This window comes from Podarcis pityusensis, assembly GCF_964106645.2.
Source record: "Podarcis pityusensis genome assembly, chromosome: 2".
NCBI classification, from domain to species: domain Eukaryota; kingdom Metazoa; phylum Chordata; class Lepidosauria; order Squamata; family Lacertidae; genus Podarcis; species Podarcis pityusensis.
In genome coordinates this window covers 125,251,410-125,279,034 of record NC_138029.1, presented here as the reverse complement: position 1 = coordinate 125,279,034, position 27,625 = coordinate 125,251,410, and the positions used below count along the sequence as shown (strand labels likewise).

Here is a 27,625-nt window from a genome sequence, read left to right as displayed (position 1 = left end):
ATGACCTTACAGGGGGCCGCTCGGGACTTCGTGGAAAGCATGGCCTCCATGGGGCTGTCCCTGAATAAGTTTGGCCCAACTCATAGTCATGGACATGCCTTAGACCTGGTGTTCACCTCTAGTGACGTGAGTGATCCGACACTAAGTAAAAGTGAAACAAAAGAAGTGCCATGGTCAGATCACCTCCTGGTGCAACTGGACTTTTCCGCGACCCTTCCCCTCTGCAGGGAGGTGGGACCAATTTGGATGGTCCGCCCCTGCCACTTAATGGGTCCAAATGGTTTCCAGAGAGTGGTAGGGCATGCTTTATCCCATGTTGATGGCCTTTCAGCTGATTCCCTGGTGGCCCACTGGAATGTGGAGTTAACCAGGGCTATTGACTGTCTGGCTCCGAAGCGCCCTCTCCAATTGCATGGAGCCCAGACAGCCCCATGGTTTTCTTCAGAGCTGAGGACAATGAAACAATCGCTGAGACGGCTAGAGTGTCGGTGCCAGAAAACTCATTCCAAATCTGACCGGACACAGGTTAGAGCTCAACGTCGAGCCTACCAAATGGCGATAGCGATGGCGAAGAAGACTTTCTTCACCGCCTCTATTACATCTGCAGAAAATAGTAGCAGGAGACTCTTTCAGGTGGTCTGCAATTTAACGGAACCACCTTTACCACCGGGACCTTGTAAAGATCTCCTGCAATGATTTTGCAAAGTTTTTTTTTGCAGATAAAATAAAAAAATTCCTTCCAGTAGCACCTTAAAGACCAACTAAGTTAGTTCTTGGTATGAGCTTTCGTGTGCATGCACACTTCTTCAGATACACTGAAGCAGAAGTTGCCAGATCCTTCTATATAGTGAGAAGGTGGGGAGGGGTATTACTCAGAAGGGTGGTGGGAATGGGTGATTGGCAGATAGCTGAGATGAGCCTGTTGACGACTCTTAACGACTGCAATAGGTCTTACAGGAAAAGGCAAGGGGTGAGAAGGTGAAAAATAGCTAGTCATGTATAATGAGATAAGAATCCAATGTCTCTGTTGAGACCAGGTCTCTCCATGGTTTTAAGTTTGGTAATGAGTTGCAAGATAAATGAGTTGCAGATAAAATCACTCATATTTGGAAGGAGCTAGACACCACCATGGGAGCAGGGCTGGGGCGGGAGAGTGCTAGAGCCCTGTCTGGTCACGTTGCATGGAATCAATTTCAATCCGTTACCCCCGAGGATGTGGACAGGCTGCTTGGACGCGTGAAACCAACCACCTGTCTCCTTGATCCTTGCCCATCCTGGCTAATAAAAGCAAGCTGGGAAGGGCTGGGCGATGGGCGTTGCGGGGTGGTGAATGCTTCCCTCTGTGAGGGAAAGTTCCCAGATCTGCTGAAAGAGGCGGTCATTAAACCGCTTCTTAAAAAAACATCTTTAGACCCAGTCAGTATGGCCAACTATCACCCAGTCTCAAATCTTCCATTCTTGCGCAAGCTGATTGAGCGAGTGGTTGCTGAACAACTCCAGGCATGGCTGGAGGATGCGGACGATTTGGATCCCTTCCAATCAGGATTCAGGCCTCATCATGGGATTAAAACAGCCTTGGTCGCACTAGTTGCTGATCTCCGGCGAGCTAGGGAGAAAGGTGAGAGCTGTTTCCTAGTTCTGCTGGATCTCTCAGCGGCCTTTGATACAATCGACCATAACATCCTTCTGGACTGTCTAGAGGGACTGGGAGCTGAGGGCACTGTTATACAGTGGTTTCGCTCCTTCCTCCTGGGCCGTGTTCAGAAAGTGGTGGTGGGGGATGAGTGTTCAGACCCCTGGGTTCCATCCTTCCCCCATGCTTTTTAACATCTATATGAAGCTGCTGGGAGAGATCAGGGGGTTTGGACTGGGTGTTCATCAGTATGCGGATGATACCCAGCTCTACCTCTCTTTCAAATCAGAACCAGTGAAGGCAGTGAAGGTCCTGTGTGAGTGCCTGGAGGCAGTTGGAGGATGGATGGCGGCTAAATGGATTGAGGTTGAATCCTGTCAAGACAGAAGTACTGTTTTGGGCGGACAGGGGGTGGGCTGGTGTGGAGGACTCCCTGGTCCTGAATGGGGTAACTGCCCCTGAAGGACCAGGAGCACAGCCTGGGAGTCATTTTGGACTCACAGCTGTCCATGGAGGTGCAGGTCAATTCTGTATCCAGGGCAGCTGTCTACCATCTCCACCTGGTACGCAGGCTGAGACCCTACCTGATCGCGGACTGTCTCTTCAGAGTGGTGCATGCTCTAGTAATCTCCCGCTTGTACTAGTGCAATGCGCTCTACATGGGGATACCTTTGAAGATGACCTGGAAACTACAACTAATCCAGAATGCGGCAGCTAGACTGGTGACTGGGGGCGGCCGCCGAGACCACATAACACAGGTCTTGAAAGACCTACATTGGCTCCCAGTACGTTTCCGAGCACAATTCAAAGTGTTGGTGTTGACCTTGAAAGCCCTAAACGGTCTCGGTCCTGTATACCTGAAGGAGCGTCTCCATCCCCATCGTTCTGCCCGGACGCTGAGGTCCAGCACCAAGGGCCTTCTGGCGGTTCCCTCCCTGCGAGAAGCAAAGCTACAGGGACCCAGACAGAGGGCCTTCTCGGTAGTGGCGCCTGCCCTATGAAACGCCCTCCCATCAGATGTCAAAGCGATAAACAACTACCTGACATTCAGAAGACATCTTAAGGCAGCCCTGTTCAGGGAAGTTTTTAATGTGTGACATTTTAGTGTATTTTTGGTCTCTGTGGAAGCCGCCCAGAGTGGCTGGGGAAACCCAGCCAGATGGGCGGGGTACAAATAAATTATTATTATTATTATTATTATTATTATTATTATTATTATAAATGTCTCCCTAAAAAAAACCTGCTTTTCTGTGAACCGCCCATAGAACTCCTGGAATAGGGCGGTATATAGATTAAATCAATAATAATAATAATAATAATAATAATAATAATAATTTCTGCATTGTTCTCCTTAAAGAGCTGCTCCCTGCTTTGAAGTGCATCTTGGCAACAGCTAAGAGAGTCCCAGAAGTGGCCCAGTTTACGCCTCCTCCTCCTCCGTCCTTTCCACTGGCAACGCAATGGCCTCCGAGACCCCCTCTGAACGGCCTCTTCTCAGAGGTGGAGTGAAAAGAGGAGCCAGGCAGCTTCCTCAGGTAGGGAAAGAGCAACGGGAGCAGGGAGGAGGGAAGAGGCACAGGTGGAACCACCCAGCCTCCCTCTGTGTTGAGTGGGGATGATGGGGATCTAAGAGTAGCTCTGTCTTCTTCCTCTTCGTCTTCTTCCTCTTCTTCCTCCTCTTCCTCCTCTTCCAGGCCCTCTTGACCTTTGAGGAGGTGGCTGTGTTTTTCACGGAGGAGGAGTGGGCTCTGCTGGATCCAGGCCAAAGAGCTCTGCACAAGGAAGTCATGGAGGAGAATTATGAGATGGTGGCCTCTCTAGGTAAGGGCAGATTTTTATTCCTCCTGGCTGTTAGACATTGAAGGTGTGAATCTCCTGTTTGAGCCATTTGTTCATGTCATGTCTTCCTCTTTGGTGACCACTCATAGCCGAGTAAGATTCTCTTCCATGAACATGATCTTAATGGTGTGTCCGTAAGTGAGTCCAATTCTGGATCCGCACATCATTCCGCAGTGGGGACATAGGTTTCCAGTCAGGAATTAATCACTGCGAGAGTTTGCCAAACATGCTTTCCTCTTAGCTTGTTTCTCCCTTTTGGCCTGAGTTTGTGTTTCTTCAAAGTCCATTACACCTTTGGTAAAGGGTGGGTGGTGCTGTGGGTTAAACCACAGAGCCTAGGACTTGCCGATCAGACGGTCGGTGGTTCGAATCCCCTCAACGGGGTGAGGTCCCATTGTTCGGTCCCTGCTCCTGCCAACCTAGCAGTTCGAAAGGATGTCAAAGTGCAAGTAGAAGGTAAACGGCGTTTCCATGTGCTGCTCTGGTTCGCCAGAAGCGGCTTAGTCATGCTGGTCACATGACCCAGAAGCTGTATGGCGGCTCCCTCGGCCAATAAAGCGAGATGAGAGCCGCAGCCCCAGAGTCGGCCACGACTGGACCTAATGGTCAGGGGTCCATTTACCTTTACCTTTATTCTCCAATGGGAGCGCTCGCAGGCCAATGTTTCCCAATTTTATGAGATTATACTGCATTTTTTAAAATTTCCCTTGAGAGCATCTTGAAACGTCTTTTGTTGTCCTCCGTTATTTCTCTTTCCATTCTTAAATTGGGAATTGAGTGGTTTCTTTTGAAGGCAATAATCAGGAATCCGAACAACATGACCAGCCCAATAAAGTTGATGTTGAAGATTGTAGTTTATAGCAACTCTGTACTTTTGTCAGTAGGTAACTCTTCGTAAGCTCATATTGTGGTATGAATTTCCCCCTAAAACCTATGTAAAATCTACAAAGAGGCTCACAGGGTAATAATGGTGGCATGAAGTTTGCTGGTCAGTGTCATTTATCAACTTTTAATGGGCCACCAGATACTTTGCTGTCTTTGTTTCACAAGATTAATATTTTTAAATATTTTTACAGTCACATATGACATAAACAGTTCTTCTGATTTTCTTATTCCACATAGCAGAGACTCTGATACTCAAGTCTGAGCTCATCTCCTCACTTGGAACAGAAAAATACAGGGATGTTGTCCTGGACCAATTGAGAGGTACATATTTCCACTTTGCTGTGAGGCTGTACCTTTGTATGTCTCCTTTCAGTGTGTACAAATATAAAAAGAGCCCTTTTGGATCAGAGCAAGGGCCCATCTTTCCCAGCATCCTGGTGCAGGTTTAGGCGATGTGTACAGTTGGTTGGAATGTATCAGTGAGATATTACAGATCATGGAGGAAGGAGAAAACTGAATACAGAGGCATAGCATTTTCACAGGAGGGGGAAGATGTGTCCCTCCAGAGGTTGCTGCACTACAACTCCCATCATCCCTGGTCATTGGCCATCTTTGCTTAGGTTGAGGGTACTTAGAGTCCAACCAAATCTGGAGGGCCATAGATGCCTCATCTCAGCACAGAAGGTTCTCTTGGTGCTCAGTGTTACATGCGAGTTGAAGGTAGAACTGGATACTAAGGGTTCTTGAAATTATTTTCAGATTTCCTTTCCTTTCCGAAAACTTTAGTACATAGAAGAGGGAAGGATGCTGGAGGTGTTAAGTTAAGAGAAGGTGCTGATTGGTCTTGCTGTGTGTTAAGTTCTCTGGTTCTCTTCCTTGAATACCCAACAATATTTCTTTATCCCCCACTTTAAACCAGGTGATGAAGAAGGCAATCAGAATTTTGAGGGGCCATCTGTAAAGTACTTCAGCATGAGTGATCACCTTAGCACACATCTACAAACTAACACAGGGAAGAAACACTTTAAATGTATGGAGAGTGGAAAGAGCTTCAGTAAAAATGGAAACTTCACTAGACATCAACGAATTCACACAGGGGATAAACCATTTAGATGTTTGGAGTGTGGAAAGAGCTTCAGTCAGAGTGCAAGCCTTACTAGACATCAACGAACTCACACAGGGGAGAAACCATATAAATGTATGGAGTGTGGGAAGAGCTTCAGTGAAAGTGGAAAATTTACTAGACATCAACAAATTCACACTGGGGAGAAACCATTTAAATGTATGGAGTGTGGGAAGAGCTTCAGTCAGTGTTCATACCTTAATATACATCAACGTATTCACACAGGGGAGAAACCATATAAATGTATGGAATGTGGGAAGAGCTTCAGTGAAAATAGAAACCTTACCTTACATCAACGAATTCACACTGGGGAGAAACCATTTAGATGTATGGATTGTGGGAAGAGCTTCAGTCATGGTCCACACCTTACTGTACACCAACGTATTCACAAAGGGGAGAAACCTTTTAAATGTCTGGAGTGCGGAAAGAGCTTCAGTACAAATGGAAACTTTACTAGACATCAAGGAATTCACAAAGGGGAAAAACCATTTAAATGTCTGGATTGCGGAATGAGCTTCACTGAGAATGGATCTCTTGCTAGACATCAACGAATTCACACAGGGGAGAAACCATTTAGATGTATGGAGTGTGGAAAGAGCTTCATTCAGTGTTCACACCTTAGTAGACATCAACGAACTCACACAGGTGAGAAACCATATAAATGTATGGAGTGTGGAAAGTGCTTCATGTGTAGTTGGCAACTCAATGTGCACCATCAAAGTCACACCGGGGAGAAACCATTTAATTGTAAGGATTGTGGGAAGGGTTTCAGTGATTGTATAAAACTTACAATACATCAACGAATTCACACAGGGGAGAAACCATTTAGATGTATGGAGTGTGGAAAGAGCTTCATTCAGAGTTCACACCTTAGTAGACATCAACAAACTCACACAGGGGAGAAACCATATAAATGTATGGAGTGTGGGAAGGGTTTCAGTCAGAGTGGATCTCTTAGAAAACATCAAAAATCTCACAGAGAAGCAATTGCTTAAATGAAAGGCGTGTGAAACGAGTTTCAATTACAATGGAGTTCTTAAATAACGCCTGCTGACGGTCACGGGAGAGAACCCATTTAGTTTTATGGAGTATGCCACGTTTTCCCCACAGAGTTCACTTTGTACCTCATATCGACAAACTCATATAGGGAACAATAAATTGTAAATGCATGGAGTATATTTGATGTTCTGGTGTTTGTATGGAAAGTTGTACATACATGTATTAAAGCAAATAAAATGTCTCATAATAGTAAGTATGATGAAAGCTATAATGTACCGTTAGGGATGTGCAGAATGTGATTCTGGAGTGCTCCTTGTGAGTGAACATGTGCTGAGAGTCCGTTGATATTTGGTCTTTGGCAGATAGAGTTGGGAATGGAGAGTTGTGGAAAGTGGAGTGTGACGGAAAGTGTGTTTTGCTGGGCAGGTGGGCTCACCAAGTGTTTTCTTTTTCCCTGCCAGCAAATGGTTAACAAATGACTGCTTCTGATTGGCCAGGGTTCCAGGAGAGGGAGTTGAAAAGGAGAGGTTTTGGAGAGACAGGTTTCAGGCTGGGAGATAGGTTGGGGATAGGTAATGAGAGGAGAGAGAGTTGGTTTTGGGTAGAAACATCGACTCTGAGGAATATATCACAAGCTAGAGAAAGAAGTCTCTGAGCTTAGGGTGAAGGACAGTGTGTGGTGTCCTGTGAGAGTAACAGGCCAGGAATTAACTGGGAGGCTGAGTCAGGAGAAGTAGAAGCTGGAAAGAGACAGTCTACTTAGGTCTCATTCCAGTCAGGAGGGGAGAGATTCTTCTAGAAAAAGAGAAGTGTCCCAAACCAGTTAAGAGGGGTGTGGAGATGCCTTGGGTCTGTTGCTTGGAGTACCTCAGGAAAAGGGTTGTCAAAGGGGTGTGTAACTCACAGGAAGTCCCACCTTGTTAAGGGAGAGAAAGAAAGACCTGAGTCAGATAAGGCCCTGCACATGTGGGAGAGCAGTACTGTAGTAGTACATCTTGCATTCTTTTACTAAACTACTTATGGTATTCTGGAACTTTGGGAGTGTCGCAGGAAAACCCACCCCCCAATCATTCAGTTTGTACAAACTTCACACACACTCACACTCACACACGACATATGCTACACTTCTGTTATAAATTCATAGAAAATCAACCATACATCGGATCTGCACCGTTTCACTTTTATTTTACTCCATGAAGGAAGGACTACAAAAAGGGGAAAGTTTGATACAGAGCAGCCATAATCCCTTGAGCGTACCAACACGTACACAGGAGCCCTGCCCAGTCGCTATGCCAACCCTGATGGTCCTAGACAGAAGACCATCAAGGTCACAAAGAACTTGCATATAGGAGTGGATTCAGCACAGAATGGAACAAAGGACAATGATCAGCTCTCCCCTCTGGGGGCAGGAAACTGCAAACTCCCCTTTGTCACCTGGAAAGTACTCATGGGGAGGGGGAAAGGGGGAACTAGCCAGGTGACAGGACACTCAGATTACCACCACAACTCCTCCCTCAACCCCTCCTTTTTGTGATGTATCAATGATGTAGTTGTGATGTAGTTTTAGGGGTGTAGTTTTGGGGATTAGTTACTAATAAAAGTTGGGGTCTTCTTTTCTTCTGGACTTTCATCTTGTTGTGGGTGGGAGTCCTGTCACGGCAGTCTCCAATAAAGGCCAAGCCTACAGGCTGCTGTTTTGCTTCAAATTGTCCTGGTTGGGGTCTTTGTTTTTTGTCCAAGGGAGCCCTCGGATTCCTCTGTTAACAGGAGAAATGTTCTCTCAGTGAGGGTCTATGCTTTGCACTTGGCAGGAAAGTCCCATAACACAGTGGTACCTCGGGTTAAGAACTTAATTCATTCTAGAGCAGTGTTTCCCAACCTTTTTTGGGCAAAGGCACACTTGTTTCATGAAAAAAATCTCGAGGCACACCACCATTACAGCCCCGTGACGTCAGCGCGCAGCGTCACGCCGGGAGGGACGCACGAAAGTGTAAGATTCAATTTTTCCCCTCCCCCTTGCCTTCCTTCTGTGCCAACCGCCAAAAAGCCAAGAATCGCGGGACCGCCGGCGGAGGGGGGGAGGGCGAGCGGAGGCAGCGGCGAGCCCCGTTCCTCCCCATCCGCCCCATTCCGTGCAAGGAGCGCGAACAGGTGTGAGAAGGGGGTCAAACCTGCGGGTCGGCGCCGGGGAACCTCCAAGCTTTGGGGGTGGGGGGGAGGAGGCAGCAAAGCGAGGCAGGAAGGAGAGCGCGGCTTGGCGAAGTACTCGGCGGCGAAGGCCAGCAGGTCCGGCGGCCGGTGCCGCAGCACCTCCACCGTGTAGCCCTGCAGCAGCTCAGTCAGACCCAGCGGGATCTCGATGCTCATCTTGTAGCCGAGGCGCGCGGGAGACTCAACGGACGGGCCCGGGAGAGAGAGAGAGAGACACGACGGAGAGAGAGCGGGAGTCCCTGCTCGCCGTCGCCGCCGCTACAACTACTGTGGCGGTTGGTCGTGGTCGCCGCCGCCGCCGCCGCCCACCTCTATCTCTCTCTCCCCCTCAGCTTTCCACGCGGGCCTGGAGCCGGAGGTGGGGGGTGGCCGCCGCCGCTTTCTCCGCCTCCACGTCCTGCCTCCTCCTCCTCGAGCCCTCCGTCAGCCCTGAGGGAACCGCCGCGCTCGCGCCGCCGCTCTCTGACACGCGAGAAAGAGAAAGGAACGGAGTGGCGGGGTAGTCGGGGGAAGGAGGGGCCGGAACGGAAGCGCGAGGCGAGCTGCGCATGCCCAGCAGGAAGCGGCGGAGAGCGCCACAGAGAGAGAGAGAGAAGCAAGGGAGGGCGGGGAGTGGGCGGGAACACGCTTCATGCGTCACAATAACGGACAAGAGGCGCTCGAGGGATAGATTAGGACCTAATTTGACTTTTACAAAAAAAAAAAAAATCTTTCGAATTTTTTAATTTTTCCCACGGCACACCAGGCAACATCTCACGGCACACTAGTGTGCCGCGGAACAGTGGTTGAAAAACACTGTTCTAGAGCTCTGTTCTTAACCTGAAACTGTTAGCTAATGGGGCCTCCTGCTGCCGCCGCTGCCGCACAATTTCTGTTCTCATCCTGAAGCAAAGTTCTTAACCCGAGGTACTATTTCTGGGTTAGCGGAGCCTGTAACCTGAAGCGTATGTAACCCGAAGTACCACTGTAATTGAGATGTGCATTTTGTTTTGTTCTGCCTTTGTTGTGTTCTCAAGTGTCAAAGTTAGCTCTCCTCTGGTCCTTCGACATACCATAGCAACCACCCCTCAAAATGCACCCCTGGGCTTTCACTGAATGACCATGAGCAATATCTAGGCAGCTAGGAGGTGACCCTCCCTGGAGAGAAATGCCCCATCTTGCCCATCTTTGGGGGTTTGGCTTTGCTCCTGCGGCCAAGGGTCCTGTTCGCTGCCGGGAATACATGAATTTCTCCCTAAATAAATGGGAATATAGAGCATGGGTAGGCAAACTAAGGCCCAGGGGCAGGATTCGGCCCAATTGCCTTCTAGATCCAGCCCATGGACTGTCCGGGAATCAGCGTGTTTTTACATAAGTAGAATGTGTGGTCTTATTTAAAATGCATCTCTGGGTTTTTTGTGGGGCATAGGAATTCGTTCATTCCCCCCCCCCCCCAAAAAAAAATATATAGTCCGGTGCCCCCACAAGGTCTGAAGGACAGTGGACTGGCCCCCTGCTGAAAAAGTTTTCCTACCCCTGATATAGAGCTTGCCTGCTAGGAAGGGCATTTCTGCTTGCAGGGAGGGGGAGGCGAATCTCTTGCCCCTCCCCCTCCCTCTGGGTCAATGAGCTCCGCTTCCTAGAGAGGCAGGAAATTTTTTTGGAGGGGGAGAGGCTATTTGGAGGGGAGGGGTCTCCATCCTCATTCACGGAAGAGAAGCGGGATTGGAGAAGAGGAAAAAGAGGTGCCGCATATAGGGGGATTATTTGGGGAGGGGGCGAGTAGGATTTGCTTTCCCTCTCCCTGAATCTACAAATGGCAGCTGGGAAAGGAGGCGGGAGGATTGCGGGGGGGGTGCGCAAAGAAAGCAGGGAGGGGCTCCGCTCTTTCGCTGTGGGAATCGGGGGGGGCGGGCCTGGATGCAGGCCATCCTGTTGTAAAGTGGGGTGTTCCCCCCCCCCAACAGGGTTTGCATTGCAAGATCTTCTCTGAAGCGCAGAGATCAAGCCAGGCTCCCATGGTGGGGGGAGAGGAGAGTGGCGAAGGCACTTGAGACGAACCACAAAAGGGTGCCCCCCAGTGCAACAAAGGGATTTGCAGCCCCACCCTGTGCATGTTGACTCAGAAGTCAGTCCTTCGTTCAAAGGGGGGGCAGCCCCATTCCACCTAGTGATGCTCCTCTCTGCTTAACACCCTCCATTTCCCTTCTCACGGCTGCCCCACTCCTGCCCCCCATCGCTCCCCCCGCGCCCTGCCTCCTGCGTCAGGGAGCCGGTCTGAGCAGGGAGGGGCAGAGCTCCTCCAGGACCCTGATCTGCTCCCCCCTCCGAAATCTGCTGCTGAAGCCCCTGCCTCAGTGGGTCGGAGATCCGGAGGGCAAGCAGGGGAGAGGAAGTGGAAGCAGCTGGAGAACAGAGTCACCTCTGGATGGGAGAGAGGAGGGAGATTTCGAATTGGGGGGGGGGGGTGAGAGATGGACAGTGTCAAGGGAAATCGGCCTCTGCAGCTTCCTGAAATGGGCCATGGATCACAGGATTTAAATCTAATCAAGGCCTTAGGAGCCCTTTAAAAAGCTTCAAGGCAAGGATTGGAGGAATTAAAGAAACGCCCCCTCCCCAGCTGGCCTTGGGGGAAAGAGGAGGGGGAATGAGTTTTTGATGCTGTTTCTTTCCAAAAAGAGGCTTCTCCAGATATCCTCTTGGGACTTTGTCGGAAAGGAGAATCAAAGCCCCCAGGGGTGGGAGATCTGGCCTGTCTTGCAGGATTGGCCCAGCGCAGAGGTGCTGAGGGACTTTCTCTGCCGGTGCTGCCAGCCTCGCTCCTGCCTGGCCTCGTCCCCATCCAGGTTGCCAGGAGGGACTTGTAATACTGTAGGTGATCTAAAACCCACCACCTGGGCAATGCTCACACCAGAACCCTGCAAGGTGGGCCAGGATGGCAGCCAGATTGATGGGCGGGACAGAGGACAGAGTTGGTGGGGCTATGGGGCTGACTCTGAGCTTTGTCCAGGAGCTGCCTGCCTTCCAGGGATTTTTCCCAGCCAAACAAAAGCCCCTCAAGAGGCAGCTGGGAAGCGTTGGAAAGAGGGTGTGGCACTGGAGAAATTCCTGAGGGCCAGAGAGAGAGACAGAGGTGACTTGAGGGCCAGTTCAGCCCTTGGGTCTGAGGTTCCCCACCCTGCAGTTCGGGTGCTGGGCTTCCACCAGGGAGACCCAGTCTCCCATCCCCCTGCTCAGGAGGGATGCCCTGTGCCCAGTTTGGACCCCCTGATTATTTCTCCTCCTGTCCTTCCTCACAGTGTAGGGAAGATAAAAGGACACACACACACACACACACACACACACACACAGAGACACAGGTTCCTAAGAGGAAGGACTAGGGGGCCATAAGCCACAGAACTTCATATCTCTGTCCCCTAAACTACAGTCCATGTTAGCGCATAGAGGGCTCTACATATTTCCATCTGCTCCGCTTCTGCACCCTGGTGCCCCCCAGGTGTTGGTTTTCCTCTGGCTGCAAATTCTGCCCATAATTTAGGAGTTTCCCTTACTTTCTTTATTCTAAATGTATCAAAAGGTCAGAAACTGGTTTCCTAGATGGCTGTTCGGAGGAAAGGAAAAGCGACCTCTGCTACTGACCATAATGCTTTTTGCAAAGCTTCATTAAGAGTTTTGGATTTAATCCTAGAACTTTCCAAACCAAAGCTGAATGTCCCCTAAAGACTGAGGCAGCTTATAGTATTATAAAGTTCCTGTAGAAAGGAGTAGGTTTTTCCAGTTCCCTGCCTTTGTAGTTAGAATTTGTGAGCATTAGTTTATGAGTATTGATATTTGTAATTTGTAACAGGTATGCTATCTGTGTAAATGTATCCCGCCCTAATTAAATCCATCTTTCTGTGAACCACCCTGAGACCTCCGGGTGTAGGGTGGTATATAAATTCAATCAGTAATAGTAATAATAATAATAATAATTTCTGCATTGTTCTCCTTAAAGAGCTGCTCCCTGCATTGAAGTGCATCGTGGCAACAGCTGAGAGAGTTGCAGAAGTGGCCCTGTTTCCGCCTCCTCCTCCTCCTCCATCCTTTCCACTGGCAAGGCAATGGCCTTCGAGACCCCCTCTGAACGGCCTCTTCTCAGAGGTGGAGTGGAAAGAGGAGCCAGGCAGCTTCCTCAGGTAGGGAAAGAGCAACGGGAGCAGGGAGGAGGGAAGAGGCACAGATGGGACCACCCAGCCTCCCTCTGTGTTGAGTGGGGATGATGGGCATCTAAGAGCAGCTCTGTCATCTTCCTCTTCTTCTTCCAGGCCCTCTTGACCTTTGAGGAGGTGGCTGTGTTTTTCACGGAGGAGGAGTGGGCTTTGCTGGATCCAGGCCAAAGAGCTCTGCACAAGGAAGTCATGGAGGAGAATTATGAGATGGTGGCCTCTTTAGGTGAGGGCAGATTTTTATTCCTCTTTTATTCCTAGACGTTGAAGGTGTGAATCTCTCCTGTTTGAGCCATTTATTCATGCCGTGTCTTCAAATTTGGCCACCCCTCATAGCTGACTAAGATTCTCTTCCATCAACATGGTCTTAACGGTGTGTCCATAAGTGACTGTGGAGTCCAATTCTGGATCCACACATCCTTCCACAGTGGGGACATAGGTTTCCGAGCGGGATTTAATTACAGTGAGGGTTTGCAAACATACTTTCATTTTAGCTTGTTTTCCCTTTTCGTCCAGTGTGGTGTAGTGGTTAAGAGCGGTAGACTCGTAATCTGGTAAACTGGGTTCGCGTCTCCGCTCCTCCACATGCAGCTGCTGGGTGACCTTGGGCTAGTCACACTTCTCTGAAGTCTCTCAGCCCCACTCACCTCACAGAGTGTTTGTTGTGGAGGAGGAAGGGAAAGGAGAATGTTAGCCGCTTTGAGACTCCTTTGGGTAGTGATAAAGCGGGATATCAAATCCAAACTCTTCTTCTTCTTCCTGAGTTTGTGCCTGCGAGTGCTCCCTCACTGCGAAATGTGAGGTTACAGGGAACCAGGCAGAGGGCCTTCTCAGTAGTGGCGCCCACCCGGTTGAACACCCTCCCATCAGATGTCAAGGAAATAAACAACTATCTGACTTTTAGAAGTCATCTGAAGGCAGCCCTGTTTAGGGAAGTTTTTAATGTTTAATGCTATGTTTTTTATTTGGTTGGATGCCACCCAGAGTGGCTGGGGAAACCCAGCCAGATGGGTGGGGTATAATAATAATAATAATAATAATAATAATAATAATTATACATCAAGGGAGGAAGGAGAAAGCTGAATACAGAGGAGTAGCATTTCCACAGGAAGGGGAAGATGGGGAAAGTGTGTCCCTACAGATGTTGCTACACTACAACTCCCATCATCCCTGGTCATTGGCCATCTTTGCTTGATTGAGTTGATGGTACTTAGAGTCCAACCACGTGTGGATGGCCATAGATGCCTCGCCTCAGCACAGAAGGTTCTCTTGGTGCTCAGTGTTACATGGGAGTTGAAGGTAGAATTGGATACTAGGGGTTATTGAGGCTATTTTCAGACCTTTCCTTTCTCTTTTAAATTCTCTTCCTTGAATACCTTAACAATATTTTCTTATCCCCCACTTTAAACCAGGTGATGGAGAAGGCAATCAGAATACTGTAAAGTACTTCAGTGTGAGTGAACACGTTAGCACACATCTACAAACTAACATAGGGGAGAAATCCTCTAGATGCATGGAATGCGGAAAGAGCTTCAATCAGAGTGCAAGCCTTACTAGACATCAACAAATTAACACCGGGGAGAAACCATTTGGATGTATGGATTTTTGGAAGAGCTTCAGTCAGTGTTCACACCTTACTATACATCAATGTATTCACACAGGGGGGAAACCATATAAATGTATAGAGTGCGGAAGAAGCTTTAGAGAAAATGGAAGTCTTACTGTACATCAACGAACTCACACGGGTGAGAAACCATTTAAATGTTTGGAGTGTGGGAAAGATTTCATTGAGAGTGGAGCTCTAAAAAAACATCAACGAATTCACACAGGGGAGAAACCATTTAAATGTATGGAATGTGGGAAGGGTTTCATTGAGAGTGGAGCTCTAACGAAACATCAACGAATTCACACAGGGGAGAAACCATATAAATGTTTGAAGTGTGGAAAGAGCTTCATTTGTAGTGGGAAACTCACTCTACACGAACAAAGTCACACAGGGGAGAAACCATTTAAATGTATTTGTGGGAAAGGTTTCATTGAGAGTGGAGCTCTTAGAAGACATCAACGAACTCACACAGGAGAGAAACCATTTAAATGCCTGGAGTGTGGAAAGAGCTTCAGTGAAGCTTCAAAACTGACCATACATCTACGAGGTCACACAGGGGAGAAACCTTTTAAATGTATAGAGTGTGGACACAGTTTCAGTCACAATGGAACACTTACTAGACATCAAAGAACTCACACGGGTGAGAAACCATATAAGTGTATGTTTTGTGGAAAGTGCTTCAGACAGTGTTCAGACCTTACTCTACATCAACGAACTCATACAGGAGAGAAACCCTTTAAATGTAAGGATTGTGGGAAGGGTTTCAGTGAAGGTAGAAAACTTACAATACATAAACGAACTCACACAGGGGAGAAACCATTTAGATGTTTGGAGTGTGGAAAGAGCTTCAGTCAGAGTGCAAGCCTTACTAGACATCAACGAACTCACACAGGGGAGAAACCATATAAATGTATGGAGTGCGGGAAGAGCTTCAGTGAAGGTGGAAAACTTACAAGGCATCAAAAATCTCACAGATAAGCAATTGCTTAAATGAGTGTGGAAAGTGTTTCAATTATAACAGTTCTCAATTAACACCTACAGACTGTCACAGGTGGAACCAATTTAGTTTTATGGAATGTGCCAAGTTTTTCCTCACAGAGTTCACTTTGTCCCTCACATCAACAAACTCATATAGGGAACCATCAAGTGTAAATGCATGGAGTGTATTTGATGTTCTGGTGTTTGTATGGAAAGTTGTACATACATGTATTAAAGCAAATAAAATGTCTCATAATAGTAAGTATGATGAAAGATATAATGTACCGTTAGGGATGTGCAGAATGTGATTCTGGAATGCTCATTGTGAGTGAACATGTGCTGAGAGTCCGTTGATATTTGGTCTTTGGCAGAGAGAGGTGGGAATGGAGAGTTGTGGAAAGTGGAGTGTGACGGAAAGTTTGTTTTGCTGGGCAGGTGGGCTCACCAAGTGTTTTCTTTTTCCCTGCCAGCAAATGGTTAACAAATGACTGCTTCTGATTGGCCGGGGTTCCAGGAGAGGGAGTTGAAAAGGACAGGTTTTGGAGAGATGGGTTTCAGGCTGGGGATAGGGAATGAGAGGAGAGTGAGTTGGTTCTGGGTAGAAACATCGACTGAGGAATATATCACAAGCTAGAGAAAGAAGTCTCTGAGCTTAGGATGAAGGACAGTGTTTCGTGTGCTGTAAGAGTAATAGGCCAGCAATTAACTGGGAGGCTGAGCCAGGAGAAGTGGAAGCTGGAAAGATACAGTCTACTTAGGTCTCATTCCAGTCATAGAATCATAGAGTTGGAATAGACCACAAGGGCCATCGAGTCCAACCCCCTGCCAAGCAGGAAACACCATCAGAGCACTCCTGACATATGGTTGTCAAGCCTCTGCTTAAAGACCTCCAAAGAAGGAGACTCCACCACACTCCCTGGCAGCAAATTCCACTGTCGAACAGCTCTTACTGTCAGGAAGTTCTTCCTAATGTTTAGGTGGAATCTTTTTTCTTGTAGTTTGGATCCATTGCTCCGTGTCCGCTTCTCTGGAGCAGCAGAAAACAACCTTTCTCCCTCCTCTATGTGACATCCTTTTATATATTTGAACATGGCTATCATATCACCCCTTAACCTCCTCTTCTCCAGGCTAAACATGCCCAGCTCCCTTAGCCATTCCTCATAAGCCATCGTTTCCAGGCCTTTGACCATTTTGGTTGCCCTCCTCTGGACACGTTCCAGTTTGTCAGTGTCTTCTTGAACTGTGGTGCCCAGAACTGGACACAGTACTCCAGGTGAGGTCTGACCAGAGCAGAATACAGTGGCACTATTACTTCCCTTGATCTAGATGCTATACTCCTATTGATGCAGCCCAGAATTGCATTGGCTTTTTTAGCTGCCGTGTCACACAGTCAGGAGGGGAGAGATTCTTCTAGAAAAAGAGAAGTGTCCCAAACCAGTTAAGAGGGGTGTGGAGATGCCTTGGGTCTGTTGCTTGGAGTACCTCAGGAAAAGGGTTGTCAAAGGGGTGTGTAACTCACAGGAAGTCCCACCTTGTTTAAGAACCAAAGTACATAAGTCCAAATAAACCAAAGGTTGGATTTAGACAAGAGAGAAGGCCTGGCAAAAGAAACATCTAAATTTGAAAAAGAGCTCACTCATAATAAAGAATGGGAAGTGAAAGAAGAGTAAGTTAAAGCTGCAACGGTGAGATGGGCACAAGACCTTGGATATAATATCTAAATGGAACAATGGGAAAGATGGAAGGAGGATATCAGATTCACAGCGTGCTATAATCTCAGGGAAATCCTTATGAAAATGCTATATAGCTGGCACCACACTCCAGCAAAACTTGCTAAAATGTACAAAGGTAGATCGCCAACTTGCTGGAGATGTAAAAAAGATACAGGATTATTATCTGCACATGTGGTGGAACTGTATAGTTCTCTCTGAATTTTGGGATAAACTATATAATGAATTTAAATAATTATTGAAATTTAGATTTAAAAAAAACACCAAAAGCCTTCCTCTTAGGAATAATGTCAATGGAAATTAAAAAAGATATAAGACCACTGTTCATGTATGGGACAATGGCAGCCAGAATATTAGTGGCAAGGAACTAGAAAAATGAAACAGCACCCACTATAACAGAATGGCAGACGCTTAGGATAGAATACCTCCAGCTGGCTAAGATGACGGGGAGAGTAAGAGGGCTTTCAAATCAGAAAGTATATAAAGAATGGAGTATATTCAAACATTATAAAACATTATAAAACCTGTGACATCTACCTGAAGTGAAGTAACCGAACATAAGCAACTGAAGTTTATAAGAAGCTGTGCTTGATTAGAAGTCCATAACATCAGATTTAGTATAAATATTATTAGGTGAACGGTTACCTGAAATAACATCATAACCTGAAGTAACCTTTGTTTTACCCACTTTGTGTCATAAACTTCCTTTGTTTAATAAAACCTTTATTGTTTGTTTGAGCAAATGCTGAGACTCCAAATCATTAAGCTTTCCCTCACACAAATCCCCCACTAGATAATCTAGGGTAATTTGTAGAAATTCATGTTACTGGTATACTATGAGGTGGTCGCACTCTATTTAAGTGAGGACCGGCCCAACAAGGCCAGGGTGAAAAGTGCTGTTGCGGCGTCACATGGAGCACGGCAGTGGTGTTTAGGAAGCAGGATTGGCTCTGGAATCCTAGAAATGTGGAGTTGAAAGGGACTCCAAGGGTCATCTAGTCCATCTCCCTGTTATAAATTCATTGTTTTACCTTTCCTTCTCATTCATGGCTACATTAACAGCAAAGTGGATCAAATCCCTGGTGGCAGCCGGAACAATGGAGGTGCTGAGGGGAACAACCAACATGGGGAGGGAAGGTGGCACAGGGAAATGTGGGCATTGCCAGTGGTTTCAGGAGAGTCATCTCCCTGCGGAGAGAGGGATCTCTGTGCCCAAGTAATTGGCCCATCTTTCAGAAATCTGTAGAAAGCTGGCAGTACAGGAGGCTGAAAGCAGAGTTCATATGGAGCTGCTACTCCCTCTGCTGGCATTGAGCATTTGCCCATGACATGATGAAGTGACAGCAGGTGCTGCAAGCTGCCCACAGTTGGACTTCACCCCCAAAGGCCCAGCTCCTGCCAACCTAGCAGTTCTAAAGCACACCAGTGCAAGTAGATAAACAGGTACTGCTGTGGTGAGAAGGTACACGGCGTTTCCTTGCATTCTGGCTTCCGCCATATGACCCGGATAGCTGTCGGCGGACAATGCCAGCTCCCTCGGCCTGAAAGCAACCCCATAGTCGCCTTTGTCTAGACTTAACTGTCCAGGGGTCAGTGTGGTGTAGTGGTTAAGAGCGGTAGACTCGTAATCTGGTGAACTGGGTTCGCGTTTCCGCTCCTCCACATGCAGCTGCTGGGTGACCTTGGGCTAGTCACACTTCTGTGAAGTCTCTCAGTCCCACTCACCTCACAGAGCGTTTGTTGTGGGGGAAGAAGGGAAAGGAGAATGTTAGCTGCTTTGAGACTCCTTCAGGTAGTGATAAAGCGGGATATCAAATCCAAACTCTTCTTTATCTTTTACATATGCAAATATTTCAATGGGTTTTACACATGTGACTCTCCCAGGCAAAATTTGTTGCATTGTGAGTCGCTTTGGAATGCCTGACGATAAATGAATTAGAAAAGAATTCATAATTCAGCCCCCTACCCCTGCAACCGTTTGCACCATTAATTATATGGAGTCATTAATAGGCCCATCCCCTGCCCCAATGTACCTGGAAGCCTCCCCAGCCAGTGCAGACCATACTAGATGAATCACTCAGCCCGCTTCCGCTTCCTGTGTCTGCATGCACTCAGAGGCCCAAGACGGGCTGAGGAGCGATTTTTGAGAAAGATTTGGCTGCAGAAGCAGACGACATCACATGGTTTAATTCAGCATTATTGCACAAAACTGACAACGCAGAGAGGTGCCATTTTGGTTTTTTGTTTTAGTTAAAAGGAAATGCTCTTGAAGCAGACTTTTAAGCCACCTGTAATTTAAATTGGTTTTTTTTAATTTTCCTTCCCCAATTATGTTTTTACTGTGATTTTATTGGTGTTTGCCGCCATGAACCCAGCTCTGGCTGGGGAGGGCGGGGTATAAATAACATTTATTTTTATTTTTATTATTATTAGATGATGATTTCTGGGGTCCCTTCCAACTCTAAACTTCTGTTTATTTAATTAGTTCATCTGTAGTTCTCTGGCAGGTTCAACGACATCAATTATAGGGAGCCATGTGCTTTTCTCCCAAAACGAAGCAAGGGGTTGGGTTCAGGACTCGCAGGATCCTACCCCGTGTTGATGATCTGGTGCCGTTTAAGCTGGATGCTCTGATAGACGGGATCCTGACCCGTGTGGACGATCTGGTGCCTCTTCAGCTGGATGCTCTGATTGAAGCACACCCCGCACTGGGAGCACTTGTACGGCTTCTCTCCCGTGTGGATTCTCTGATGTTTGATAAGGTTGGAGCACTGGCTGAAGCTCCTCCCGCACTCGGAGCAGCCGAAGGGCTTCTCCCCAGTGTGGATCCTCAGGTGCACTTTGAGGCTCCTGCTGTGGCTGAAGCTCTTGGGGCACACCGAGCACTTGTAGGACTTCTGGCCCGTGTGGATTATCTGATGTGAGTTGAGGCTCCTGCCGTGGCTGAAGGTCTTCCCACACTGCAGGCACTTGTAGGGTTTCTCCCCCGTGTGGATCTTCTGGTGGGAGCTGAGGTAGGAGCTGTGGCTGAACTGCTTCCCGCACTCGGCACACCGGTAGGTTTCCTCCACCATGTGGGTCCTCTGGTGTTTGAGGAGGTGGACCTGGTGGTTGAAGCTCTTCCCGCACTCGGAGCATTTCAAGGGCTTCTCTCTGCCGTGGACGTACCGGCGCTTCCCTGCAGGACGTTCCTCCACGATCGGAATCTCATCCGCCTCGCCCCCTTCGAACACAAAGGCTTTGGTCCCCCACTTCTGCGTCTCCTCAGCCGCCCTTCTCTGCCCTCCGCCCTGCTGGCGATCCTCTTGCCCGTTACCTGAGGGAACCAAAACCAGAAATTCAATTAGGGAAGAGAGCTGATGCTCAACACTGTTTAGATCAACAGAGCAGAAAATATTTAATGGGGAGGCAAACTCTTCCAAATAAAGGGAGAAGGTCATAGAATTGTGGAGTTCTATGAGCAAGACGGTTTGAGCATATTACACCGATCCTGGTCTGACTGTACTGGACTAATTCAAAGGGCTGGTTTTGACCTATAAATCCATAAATCGCAAGGACTGCCTCTTCCCATATGAACATACCCGGACCCTGAGATCATCTTCAGAGGCCCTTCTTCATGTGCCTCCTCCTCAAGAGGCCTGGAGGGTCGCAACATGAGAACGGGGCCTTCTCTGCAGTGGCTCCCCATCTGTGGAATGCGCTCCCCAGGGAAGTTCACCCGGCGCCTTCATTACACACCTTTAGGCACCAGGCAAAAACGTTCCTTTTTAACCAGGCCTTTGGTTGATCTGTTTCACATACAACACCCTTTTAGAATGTGGCTTGGGGGCAGGGCGGGTTATTGTTTTCGGTTTGTTTTTATATGTTGTGGTCTTGTTTGTGAACCGCCCTGAGACCTCCGGGTATAGGGCGGTTGTCAGCAAAGCTCAGGTGCTGACAGGAGAAGAAGAAGCAGGCATAGAGAGAGAACAGTTAACAACGGAAGGCTGAGAGCAGCTGTAATCTGAGCTCTGAACAAAGGGGAGACGAAAGACAGGGCAAGAGTGACAGGCGTTGTGTGAGAGCTCCAATAGTGAGTCAGATGTTGGAATGCAGGAATAACAGCGGTGTATAAATCGAATTAATAATAGAAGAAGAAGAAACAAGCTTTCTCCATCTTCCGTGTGACAGGCCTTGAGATGCTTGAATCATACAGATAGTTCATCTGGTAGAGCATAAGACCCCCTCAATCTCAGGGTCACGTGTTTGAGTCCCATGCTGGGTGAAAGAGTCCTGCCTTGCAGGGGGTTGGACTAGATGACCCTTGCAGCCACCTCCAACTCTACAATTCTATTATGCTATGGTCTCCTCTTTTCCAGGCTCATAGCTCAGTGATCAGGGCACCTGTTCGGCATGCAGCAGGTCCCAGGATCAATCCCCAAGGACATATCCACGGAAGGGCAGGGAGACACTCCCAACCTGAAATCCTGTTTGAGGGTTTCCCAGAGCCACCTGGTTGGTCACTGGGAGAACATGATGCTGGAGTACCTGGGCCACTGGCCTGATCCGATTTCAGGTCTCTTCTTATGTTCCTATGCATTCGTCATTCATGGAAGTCGAAGACATTATTGAAGCAGAGCTTCCTTTTGCAGAAGCCGTGCTGATTCATCTGCAAGACTTGTCCTTCAATGTGCCTGGTAGAAATTATTTTTCCTCCATTCCTCAAAGTCCATTCCTAAGACTGAAAAGCTTAGTCCTGAAAGCAGCAGGGCCCATCTCACAAACGGATTGAGATTTTCCAATCTCAGCGAGAGACTTTGAGAATCTGGGGCAAATAATGTTATATTGTGCTTGCAGAAGGGCCAGTCTTGCTGATGAATCAACGCGGCTTCTGCAGAAGTAATTCCTGCCCCGCTATCGACATCTACGAACAGCAAATATATCAGAACATAAATGGGGGCTTGAAAGTTGGTCAGTGAATGAACTGGATCAGTGAACAAGGCAAAGAAGGAGCCTCACCCAGAAAGACCAGATCCCCAGTGTTCTCCTCCGCAGATCCCCTGTGCAAAGACGCCTGGCCTGGTTCTGGAAGAGTCCTCTTCTCCTCCATGAAGTGAACAGACATCTTCTCAAAGGGTGCCAGACCCTGATTTAAAAAGAGAGAAAGGAAGAAATTCAGAAGAAAATGCAATTGCCTACAAACAGATAGCAAAGGTGGAGGCCAGCTGAATTTTCTCCTGCAGGATCTGTGCTTTCAAAGAAAGACAATGCTATTTCCTCCAGGCCCAGAAGGGTGTGAGGAGACTAGGGTGAGAGGGTGTCCTCGCCCCCTTCCCCCCCCCAAATCCCGCCCCATACCTACCTGTCCTGGTAACACAGGAGCCACTTCCAGCTGGCTGCAAAGAGAAGGCGTCAGAGGAGGAACCCCCAGCGCCGTCTCCCCATCTCTGAGGACTGTTGCACTTTCTACGAGGAAGACGTTAAAACGTTAGAGCCTAAGGATGGCGTCCTGTTCTCACAGCAAGCGCCCCTGCCTGGAACCTGGGAGAGACGCTGCCAGACCGTGCAGACACTACTGAATTAGATGGACCAAGTCAGGATAAGACAGCTTCCGTTTTTTTCTATTTGGGAAGGCTCAGTGAGAGAGCATCTGTTTGCATGTGGGAGGCCCAAGGTCTGATCCATGACTGCGGGAAAGTTCCCTAAAACCACCAAGAGTTGCTGGCAGTCAGAGTAGACAGTTCTGACCAGGGGGAATTCGGAAGGAGGCAGCTTTGCGCGTTCGACAGAACCGTCTCACCTCCTACGAAAATCAAGGGGAGCGTTCGTACCAGTTCATGTGAGTCAGGAACAACCATGGGGGGGTCCTCCATGGGGGTCCTTACCCAGGGAGGGGGGCCCTCCGTCCCCCTCCTGCTTGATCCACCTGAAGAGCAGCCTCTGCGTAGCCTCCGGCGGATGCTCCTTGGCCCCTGGGAAATCTGTGGCCCCTTTGGCTAGCAAGCCCTGCAACTGAAAAAGGCAACGAGCCCGGGGAGAGAGAAGGGAGGGGAGAGAGATTTGGAAAGGGGAAAAAAAATATTTAGTTATTTATGAAAAATATGTATCCACCACCACTATTGATCAGAGCAGGTTACAAGAATTGCACGTCAAACCATAATGAAAATGCTGAAATCAGCTAACTATCGTAGAAGTCCGTATTCTTAGTTTGCCTTCCTAGGCCTGGCGGAATAGAGGATTTTCAGGCAAACGTTTTAAGAGTTGAAATGGGAAGCAGCCTGCTGAATCTCCAGTGACAGAGAGTTCCACAGGCACTCATCCGGCGACACTAAGTGTTTTTGTTGTTTTGAAATGAGCCTCGCCAACTGGAGGGACGACCAGCGATGCTGCTGCAGATGATGTCAGTGATGCAGCTGAGATATAAGGGTTCAGAAGGTGATCTCTGAGGTTCCCTTGGACCTAAGTTTGGGCTTTGTAAATTAACACAGGGAACTTGAACCTGCCTTGGTAGTAGATGGGCAGCCAATACTCACAGAATGGTGGCGTTGGAAGGGACCTTGAGGGCCGTGTAGTCTCCCCTGCAGTGCAGGAATCTCAACAAATGGTTCCCCATCCAATTTGAAACCATGCCGGACCCTGCTTAGCTTTGCAAATGTGCTAGCAGATTTCTTCCGGCGCCACTGAGGATTTTATTATTATTAAAAGGAATGACACGCTGTCTTTCAAATATACAGACTGTTAAGTATGACATTCAGGCAGGGTGAGGAGAAAATACTTGTTCTTTATTATCAATTGCAATTCATATTTATTATTATTACAGTGGTACCTCGGGTTAAGTACTTAATTCGTTCCGGAGGTCCGTTCTTAACCTGAAACTGTTCTTAACCTGAAGCACCACTTTAACTAATGGGGCCTCCTGCTGCCACCGCGCTGCCGGAGCACAATTTCTGTTCTCATCCTGAAGCAAAGTTCTTAACCCGAGGTACTATTTCTGGGTTAGCGGAGTCTGTAACCTGAAGCGTATGTAACCTGAAGCGTATGTAACCCGAGGTACCACTTTATATGAAAACCACCCTGAGATCTTTTGATGAAGGGTGGTATAAATAATAATTTTTTTTTGAATATACTTTTCAAATTTATACATTTCATTAGTTTTACAATCCATTTAACATTTCAAAAATTGACTTCCTTCCCCCCTCTTTCCATGGTTCCTTAAATTTATTTTTTAATATCATCTGCATATCCAAATTCATTTAACTTGTTCATTTAATTATCTACTGTAAACATATACTTTTAGATAACTGCAAGTTATTGCAATAATCCTGCTAATGTTTTTATCTGTTTACAATTTATCTTTAAATAGTAGACCATTTCCACTCCTTAATTAAAAAGTTTGTTATCTTGCTTTCTTATTCTTCCGGCAAAGTTTAGCCATTTCTGCTATTCCCATAAGTTTCTGTATCCATTCTTCCTTTACTGGGACTTCTGCTTCTTTCCATTTGGGGGCAAGTAACATTCTTGCTGCTGTAGTTGCATGCATAATTAAATTTCTGTACAATTTAGGTAGTTCTGTCCCTATAATTATCAAAAGAAAAACTTCTTGTTTTTTAAAGAAAAGTTATTTTGAACATCCTTTTCAATTCATTATATATCATTTCCCCTTCCAGCCACAAGCCTCACCTGCATGTCTTCCTGCTTTCTGTCCTCTGCCTGGCTCAGGATGAAACCTTCTGCCAGGGCCACCGCCTGGGAACTGGTCTCCGCTCCACACTCCCTGACCCAGCTCTCCATCTCCGGGGGGAGGACAGCCAGGAACTGCTCCAGGATCACCAGGTCCAGCATCTGGGCTTTTGTGTTCCTTTCCGGCTTCAGCCACTGATAGCACAGTGAGCGGAGCTGGCCGCAGATCTCTCTTGGACCCTCAGCTTCCTGGTAGCACAACTCCCGGAAGCACTTCTGTGGCAAGTCCCCCCAGATGGCCCCACTGCTCCCAATCTGGACGATGTGGGGACCTTCTCCCGCCTCAGGCCCAGCTGAGTCTTGCTCCTCCATCCTTGAGCTCCACAACAGCTTGGCCTCCAGCACAGAACCTCTACCACCGCCTTCTTTCTGAAGGGTAGGAGCGTGTGACTTTGGGACAGGGTGAGGAGGAGATTAGGATCTTGCAAAGGTCCCCCCCCCCCCACTCTGGCAAAACTGGAAGATGCCTTCAAAGAAGCAGAGGAGGAAACTGGGTCTGCAGTCTGCAAGGAGAAGCAGGTGAGATTTAGGGAACAGGACACCAGGGGGAAGCTGAGAAGTAGGGACTTCCTTCTCCTAGGAGGCAGAGACCCAAATCTGCACCAAGACAAGGGGATGGAGGATCTCTAGCTAGGGATCAACCCAAGCTCCTCCTGCCCCCTGACCAGAAAAGTCATGTCTGTTCCACCCTCCCCCACAAAAAAAGCCCACTCTGAGATTCCTTTTCCTCTCGCTCTCCAATCTTGAAAGGGCAAACTCCTATTACGCAAAGGTGGGCTACGGAACGTCTAACAAAATTTTGCTTTAGAAAAGAAATAATTGTGGTGGTTCCCTCATAAGTGAGGTTCATAGACCACAGAATTACAAAGTTGGAAGGGAACAAGTCCAACTCCCTGCAATGCAGGAATATTTTGGCCACGGTGGGGCTGGAACCCACAACCCTGAGAGCCTCGTGCTCTGCCAACTGAGCTATCCCAGGACTCAGATAAAATTCAGCCGGTAGGATTGCACACAGTGAGTCGTAGGGACGCAGGTGGTGCTGTGGTCTAAACCAACCAGAAGGTCGGCGGCCCCAGCTCCTGCCAACCCAGCAGTTCGAAAGCACGCCAGGGCAAGTACCTTTTTACACGGTGAATCAGGAGTGAATGTTTTGTTTGAATATATTACCTCAAGTTATTTGGATGCTTCCAAATGCACTGAACAAGTGGTATAATAATAATAATAATAATAATAATAATAATAATAATAATAAAAATAAATAATAAATATAATAATAATAAATATAATAACAACAACAACAACAACAGCAACAACAATAATTCCCCAGCCACTTCAGGTGGCTTCCAGCAAAATATAAAAACATGACATCAAACATTAAAAACTTCCTGATCCTGCTTCTTTGAGAGAAGCTGAAAATTTAGGATATCAACTTATTATTCTATATGAACTCAACTTATTCTGTATCAACTCAACGACGGGGAACTAGGCAGAGGGCCCGCCCTGTAGAATGCCCTCCCGTCAGATGTCAAGGAAATAAAAATCTTACTTTTAGAACACATATTCTGTTGGGAGCCACCCAGAGTGGCTGGGGCAACCCACTCTAATGGGTGGCATATAAATAAATAATAATAATAATAATAATAATAATAATAATAATAATAATAATATATTTATACCCTGCCCTCCCCAGCCAGAACCGGGCTCAGGGCGGCTAACACCAGTAAAATTACAATAAAAACATAATGGGGGAGAGAGAGAGAGAGAAAACCAATTTAAAATACAGGTGATATAATCATTACTATTATTAAATTATTATGGAAGCCACCTGAGGGGAGAGATGCTCTTGGGATCCAATTCTTCTTTGCAGGCTTGGCCCCCGTAAGGACACAGTGCTGAGATTCCTGTCTTGAAGAGGGGGGGGGGGTGGACTAGATAACTCTCAGGGTCCCTTTTCCAACTCTACGATTCTGTGATTCTAACGCTGGATGCTGGACTAGGTGGGCCGTTGGCCGAATGAAACTACAGGGCTCTTCACGTGCTCTGTGTGTGCATGCAGACACACGTGTGTGCGTGAATGAGAGAGAGAGAGAGAGAGAGAGAGAGAGCGCACCTTTAGGGAGAAACCCCTGTCTCTTCTATGCAACGAGGATGAATCAGCTGCAACCCCCCCCCACCCGACTCGCAGCTTCCCTGCCTGCTCTCTCTCCAACCCCACCCTCAATTCCACGGGTATTGCATTGCATTGAACACACACAAACACACACACACACACCCCGGAACTTGCTGCACCCCAAGGCGCTTTGCACTCACCCGACTCCTTGCAGGGCAAAGGCGGCGCGCGATGGCAGAGGGGGCGGGCCAGCTGTTCCGCTTAAGCCACGCCCCCTTTCCCAAGGGAAGAGGTTGGGCGGAGTGGGGTGGGGGTCAGTATCCAGCATCCCCTTCTCTCTCTTTTTCTCTCTAGCAGCTTGCACTCTCTGGCTTTAACTCTTAAGGCAACTTCGCGCGGGGTGGGGGGGGGGAGGGAGGGGGAGGGATGGAAAGTCCCCCCCCCCCAGCCCCGCCAGGTTTGCAGAAAGCTTCTCTCTCCTTTTGCAAGGCTAGTCTGCGGCAGCGCCCCTGTCCGCCTAGAAAAGGAAACAAAATGCAAAGCCTGCGCTGCTCTTCCTTTCATGTAGGCGGATGTATGTACCGTGCATGCAAAAGCGGGGAGGGGGG

At 47.8% G+C, this 27,625-nt stretch overlaps 3 protein-coding genes across 12 annotated transcripts in view; 2 read left to right on the top strand and 1 right to left on the bottom strand.

The window, feature by feature from the left end:
* The window catches only part of LOC308469763 (uncharacterized protein), a 44,965-nt gene extending 38,233 nt beyond the window's left edge, over positions 1 to 6,732 (top strand). For 2 of the 3 annotated variants that reach the window (XM_080992683.1, XM_080992682.1), the window contains exons 2-5: positions 2,991 to 3,168; positions 3,328 to 3,454; positions 4,595 to 4,678; positions 5,277 to 6,732. In XM_080992683.1, coding sequence (XP_080848809.1) covers positions 3,094 to 3,168; positions 3,328 to 3,454; positions 4,595 to 4,678; positions 5,277 to 6,475 — 1,485 coding nt within the window. In that variant the 5' untranslated portion in view covers positions 2,991 to 3,093 and the 3' untranslated portion in view covers positions 6,476 to 6,732. The remainder of the gene's footprint in view (positions 1 to 2,990; positions 3,169 to 3,327; positions 3,455 to 4,594; positions 4,679 to 5,276) is intronic. The other variant, XM_080992684.1, reaches the window with a different exon arrangement.
* Positions 1 to 15,720, top strand: part of LOC308469846 (uncharacterized protein) — a 40,121-nt gene extending 24,401 nt beyond the window's left edge. For 3 of the 5 annotated variants that reach the window (XM_080992866.1, XM_080992870.1, XM_080992868.1), the window contains exons 2-4: positions 12,664 to 12,844; positions 12,974 to 13,100; positions 14,287 to 15,720. In XM_080992866.1, coding sequence (XP_080848992.1) covers positions 12,770 to 12,844; positions 12,974 to 13,100; positions 14,287 to 15,458 — 1,374 coding nt within the window. In that variant the 5' untranslated portion in view covers positions 12,664 to 12,769 and the 3' untranslated portion in view covers positions 15,459 to 15,720. Of the gene's footprint in view, positions 1 to 10,391; positions 10,415 to 12,415; positions 12,434 to 12,663; positions 12,845 to 12,973; positions 13,101 to 14,286 lie in introns of those variants that run through there. The other 2 variants (XM_080992867.1, XM_080992869.1) reach the window with 2 other exon arrangements.
* A 3,901-nt stretch (positions 15,721 to 19,621) lies between these two features.
* Positions 19,622 to 27,338, bottom strand: LOC308469788 (zinc finger and SCAN domain-containing protein 23-like). 4 transcript variants are annotated; one of them, XM_080992732.1, is made up of 6 exons: positions 27,218 to 27,338; positions 24,848 to 25,410; positions 23,053 to 23,179; positions 22,530 to 22,633; positions 22,187 to 22,313; positions 19,622 to 20,504 (listed from the first exon to the last, which is right to left on the bottom strand). In XM_080992732.1, the coding sequence occupies exons 2-6, from the start codon at positions 25,217 to 25,219 to the stop codon at positions 19,777 to 19,779; spliced, it is 1,458 nt and encodes a 485-aa protein (XP_080848858.1). In that variant the 5' UTR covers positions 25,220 to 25,410; positions 27,218 to 27,338; the 3' UTR covers positions 19,622 to 19,776. The 4 variants fall into 4 exon arrangements, with proteins under 4 accessions (XP_080848858.1, XP_080848861.1, XP_080848860.1 ...); XM_080992735.1 differs by having other exon boundaries at positions 19,622 to 20,492; XM_080992734.1 differs by lacking the exon at positions 27,218 to 27,338 and adding an exon at positions 27,180 to 27,199.
* Positions 27,339 to 27,625: the final 287 nt, after the last annotated feature.